Genomic DNA, 6036 nt, shown 5'->3' on the forward strand with positions numbered 1-6036 from the left:
GTGGGGGAACTTGCACAATCGGTGGCTGACTAAATACTTTTTTGCCCCACTGTATATATGTTTGCCTACTGGTGGTGGTCAGAGGGCCCGGTGGCGCCAGTGTCCAGCAGCCTCACCTCTATCAGTGTGCCCCAGGGCAGCTGTGGCTACAACGTAGCTCACCATTGCCAGTGTGTGAATGTGTGTGTGAATGGGTGAATGACTGAATGTAAAGCGCTTTGGGATCCTTAGACTGAGTAAAGCACTATACAAATGCAGGCCATTTACCATTTATATGTCTGTATTTGCAGGAGTTTACTCTTACACTTATATTTTTTTCATCATTACCCATATGAACTTTTGCACTTTTTGGATGGATGCATTTTATGTGACTGGAATGGGTTCTATGTGGCAACAAGAGAGATTTTCCCAGGGGGCAGTAAGGCAGATCTTGGATCTTGATTGCTTTTCCACTGTAGTGTGACTACTCATTAAGGCTGTTCTGGTCGACTGAACTATTGCCTAGTGTTGAACTTGGCTCAGTCATGCAACTTCTAACTGAAAAATTAGAGTATGTTCTTCTAAAATGGTTTTAACAACTTTTTGTACATGTTTTATTTTATTTTTTTACCTGGTCAGTATTCTCACCTCAAAAGGGTTTAACTTGGCCTCATGTGAGACACAACATAATACTATATCTGCTCATTGTAACGTCATCAAGTTAGCCGTACAAACAATTTTATCATACAGTAATTGGACAATATGTAAAGTTGTTTTGGTCACCTACAGGCCAGCCACGAGGGCAACTGTGACTTCATGATCATCCTCTGTCCTTCCTGTAAAGAGCTCATGAGAGCCAATGAGCAGGAACGCCACAATGAGAGAGAGTGTCCGGAGAGAACGCTCAACTGCAAATACTGCAAAGAACCCTTCCTGTTAAAGAATATCAAGGTCAGGCTTCTCTCTGTTACAGTAATGCATCATAAAAAGAGCTGTTGCATTCTGAAACATTAACATGATGCTAATTTAGTTGACGTTTATGTTATGATGCAGTATATGTGATTAAATGCATATGATAAAATATTGTAATCTCAACCTTTGCTTATTACGTTTTCCATGGTATTCAGCCTTATCTTATGGCCATCTTGTCTCAGCACTTAGTCATCAGTGAAGTATAAGATATGTAGAAGTATATGGCAAGTGTGTCCAATATTTCATGGGAAATGATCTGAGCCTGGTTCTGCTGGATGTTTCTTCCTATTAAAAGGGAGTTTTTTCCTTCTCACTGTCACCAAAGTGCTTGCTCATAGGGGGTCATATGACTGTTGGGTTTTTCTCAGTATGTATTATTGTAGGGTCTACCTTACAATAATATAGCACCTTGAGGCGACTGATGTAGTGATTTGGTGCTGTATAAATAAAACTGAATTGAATTGAAATGCTGACTCATTGTCACCACATACCCGTAAACACTTGTTTTTGTGCCATTACATTTGGGTTTAAATTTACCCTTCTCAGACATATTCAAGCACACAGATATGATACAAATATAGTTTTAGTGAAATAAAAGGAAAACAAAGATATATTTACCTTTAAAGCTATTCATAAATGACCATTGAGTAAATTCAGTAACCACTGAATGAGCTTTCACCCATATTGTGGTATTTCAGTGATAGTCATCTGTACACCTACAAACAGGACTAACAACAATAACATCTAATTTGGCTAATTTATGTAATTTTCTTATATCAGTATGAACTACCTCTGCATGCCTTAACCCTTGTGTGGTGTTCGTATTTTTGTTACTCAGCCAGTGTTCATGGGTCTGGTGGACCCGCTAGAGTTTTGGCTTTCCAAATTAACACTATCAAACAATTTTATGTTAAATTACTCAACAGATGTTTACTTCATCCCAATTACAAGACATATGAACAGCAAACATGGTTAATTTTTTCCCTTTACCTTTGTTAGATCACATTTATGAATTAATGTGCTTCTCGTTTTTCTTTTATAAAATGTTATAAATAAATCAGTTATAATCAAGTGGAGTGAGTGGAAAGACACAACACATTTACACGTGAAAAAATAATTAATTGTTAAATTTTTCTTTTGAAAAAAACTGAACACGGGTCTCACAGACCCGAACACCATACAAGGGTTAAGGCATCTATATAGTTAAACTGGTGTTAAGTTAAATAGTTAAGACAAGGAGCTGGACGAGAAGTGTTTTCTTTTATTCTGATCTACTTATTTTTTCAGGCTCATGATGAGATCTGTCCAAAGTATCCAATGATTTGTGAAGGTTGTGCGAAGAAAAAGATCCCCAGAGAAAAGGTACTGCAGAGATTTAATAGTTTTTTCATAATTCTGTTAGATTAATCTCATTTGCCATTTAGCTAGGGATCAAATTCTACACCGTATTCTACAGATCATTAGCTTCTTTCATATTTTTTGTTTTGCAGTATGTGGACCATATTAAGTTCTGCAGTAAATTTAAAGCTCCATGCAGATTTCATGTTGTTGGCTGCGATACGTCTGTAAGTAGACATTTTTGTCAGAATTTGCTGTATGTGTATCACCTGATCACCTGTTAACATCATAACTATTGAATCATTTAATACCTTGGCAAAATTCAACTAAATCTTCCATGTAGCAGACTAAATTTTTCCAACAGTTTTAACTAAAACAACAAAATGTAAGTACCTTATTTCTTTACTAAAATAACCATAATTTGACAAAGGTTGGGCAGTGTAAAATCTCTATTAAAAAAGTGTATGAATATTCCGCAGTGGTTTGCATATAATGTAAAGCCAAAGTATTATATTATTCAGCAGTTGAAGAGTTGGTTGCTACCCACCTGTATGCAAATACTGTGATGTTGAGTAGGAAGCCTGTTTGTATATTAGCACAGTGCCTATACGAAGTATTCAGCTATTGGGTTTTTAAGACTTTCTCTAAAGGACAGTTGGTTTATACACAATAAAATTTTGATTGCAGCATTCATCCTTTCACTGATGTAGGCTCACATCAGTAGAGACAGGGCTCATTTCCACAACAAAAACTATGCTGAAAAGTGTGTTGATAACCCTCTTTGTGACAGGCTCTGATAGAAATGTATTGAATTATTATAAATACTGAGTGAAAATATAAATGATGAATGAAGAAAGTTGTTGGACTGCTGTTAACAACTGGTATTATTATTACTAGTTGTTAATAATGTCCATGTCACAATTGGTGTTATATGGCAGGCTTAAATAGTAAGAAAAAAGTGTGTAAAATTACAAATTCTGGTAGCTCATTGTCCAGATTGTCCATTTTGTTGTTGTTTTTTAACTGTAGTCATAAAAATCAGAGATTTTAATAGTAGAAAGTGAAAAACATAAACTTTTGTGTTTTTCACAAAGTTACAGAGGTTTTATTAGACACATAGCTAAGCGGTTTGCTGTTTGGCATAAATTGTGACCGTTGAAATTTATTTGGCACTGAGTAGCAGAAATGAGACTTTCTTGTCAGGTGTTATTTTTTTTTTGGAAAACAAAAACAGTTGCTGACAACTCTGTACACAACGGTAGACAGGTGCATAATAAGCAAGCAAGTAAGGCAGAAAATAGAGAGTTGTGATGGGAAACTAGTCTCAAAGCACACGGAGAGATGGTGGTGAGGGAAAGAGGGAAAGAAAGAAAGTGAGAATTCATTACAATCTTTTTCAAACGTGATCGTGATCTTGTCTTCTTGCTGGTTGAGTGAGTTTTGGTTGGAGAGTGAAGAAATCTGAAGTTTCGCAATCTGTGAAACGTCGGCTTTTTGCACCCAAAGGGCATGTCCTGTACGTGGGATCCACACTTTGTGTTTACATCTTTTTGCGGAATCTGTTTACCTGCTCTTTAATCTTGTGCTGTTTTGGCTTTTTGGTGATTGTTGAAATGGATTTATGAGTTTTTAGCGGAGTTACTGCGGATACCACACGTATATTTAAATAACAGATCTGGCAGTACATCACTCTTGCCCCCAGTACCGGGGGCATTGTGGGAGATGTAGTTTATGGTCAATGTGCGCTTTTAAGCAGCATATAGTAAACTTATTTTAAGACAATCATGCACAAGCTCCTGTGGGCCATATAAATGATTTGGCGGGCCACATTTGGGCTGCAGGCCTTGAGTTTGATGTGTTATATGGCATTCTAGCCACTGCTTCCAAACTGGATTCTATCTGAACCACCAGCTGTGGAATCTGCCAACAAAACATTGGCAGTAGATGATTTTGTTGCAGCTTGCAGCCTGTTCCTAACTGGTTGCTGATCTAGTGCATCTTAAATAAAGTTTCTCACAGACCCAGTGATCTGCCGTTAAGAATCTGAAGCAAAGTCTCAGATCTTAAGTCTAACCATTTGAACAAGCCAATTAAAAACAATAAAGAAAAAAATGATTCAACATGATTTCAGTACTAGTTTTAAGTTAAGCCTAATTTGGGAATGTGGTACGTTCCACAATTTTGTTGTACATGTACAATGAAAATAAAGAATTATTCTAGTCCATTAATAAAATGTATGTTTTTAGACTCAATACGAACACTGTTATTGTTCTATTCTAAAGTTGGGAGCTGTTACTGAGTCTAAGTTCTAGTCCCGGTTTCCAAGAGCTAGCCCAATTAGTCAGTTGTTATACTGAACAGGTAGTCAATGTGGACGTGCCAGGATGGGTAAGATATTCTCACATTTACTGCTACAACAACAGATATCAGCTTGTCACTAGGGAAACAACAAACAGGAATGGCAAGGGATGGATGGTTAGCAGCGATTGAACTTTAAAAATAAGATTAAGATACAGGATTGTTAACCCCTTAGCAGTCCTACAAATTTACAATTAGTCCCCTAAACCATCCAATGTACCGTGGGCGGTACGTCCGACTGCTAACAGGTTAACTAGTAAATGAACTATAGTTATCTAGGCATTGACATGCTGAGTTGCGAAACATACTGGATTTTTGGTTCATCTGTGAGTAATTCTTTCACTCACTATTGTCCATATTTATCAAAAGATAAAGATCTGAACACTTGTCTGTTCAAGACCACTTAGGATGCCTTTATACTCAATTTTTAACATTATTAGCAAAGCACACAAATAAAATGAAGCCAAACAAAAATAAAGGAAATGATCAAAAATCTATTCCACGTCATCCAAAAAAGTCTTTTTCAGGAAAAAAAAGGACTTAGTTTACATATTAGAGTTGTATTTAACCTGATTAAATGTACATTTTATTAGATGTAGCTAATCTATTTAATGTAATATGCAAATGTTTTTCTGTGCAATCTCTTAAATCTGAACAGTTACAGCTGTGAATACTTTGTATAGTGTATATATCCATTAATTTCTCTATTATTTGCTTTGTGCTCGTATTATTATTTTCTTCTGTGGTGGCAGTGTTTCACATCATCATAATACACAATAAAGGATTTTGTTTAGTTTCCTAATGTGTTTCTGCTTTTATCTTCCATTCATTCCAAGGTGGAGAAAGAGAAGATCCATGACCATGAGCGCCAGTGTTCGTATGAACACCTTAACCTGCTTCTGCATTTCATCATGGGCATCAAGGTGAGCCTGGAGAGCCTGCAACCCCAAAGCCTGGAGGTGGCCAGCCAGAAGCTGCAGGAGCTCCACCAGTCCCTCAGGGATCTGGAACTCAAGATGAGCCAGCTGGGTGGGTGTGTTGCAGCTCCTGTGCAGGGAGCATGTGCCCCGACCCTAACCACATCCTTCACCCCGCTGCCCAGTGCCATGGGTGCCGCTTTGGAACTGCAGCTACAGAGTGAAAAAACCAAAGTGGCTGAGCTAAGCCGGCGCTGCCAGGAGCTGGAGCTCAAAGTGAGCACTTTCGAAAACATTGTCTGCGTCCTCAACCGCGAGATGGAGCGCTCCTGCACTACCATGGAGGCCTACAACCGCCAACACAGACTGGATCAGGACAAGATTGAAATCCTCAATAACAAGGTGTTAAAATGACACATGACCTGTGAACATCCTCAATGCATCCCTTGACTTTACCACAGAGTAAACATAT

At 37.8% G+C, this 6036-nt stretch overlaps 1 protein-coding gene across 1 annotated transcript; it reads left to right on the forward strand.

Moving 5' to 3' along the window:
* Positions 1–768: 768 nt before the first annotated feature.
* Positions 769–5978, forward strand: LOC102200104 (TNF receptor-associated factor 2-like; the record flags this gene model as incomplete). Its single annotated transcript, XM_005755650.1, has 4 exons — positions 769–930; positions 2239–2313; positions 2442–2516; positions 5484–5978. Coding segments are annotated over 4 exons (807 nt in total), but the record flags the coding sequence as incomplete, so codon positions are not given.
* Between the last annotated feature and the right edge of the window lie 58 nt (positions 5979–6036).

The sequence above is a fragment of the Pundamilia nyererei genome, unplaced genomic scaffold (assembly GCF_000239375.1).
Source record: "Pundamilia nyererei isolate P.nyererei 1_Seehausen unplaced genomic scaffold, PunNye1.0 scaffold02377, whole genome shotgun sequence".
NCBI lineage: Eukaryota > Metazoa > Chordata > Actinopteri > Cichliformes > Cichlidae > Pundamilia > Pundamilia nyererei.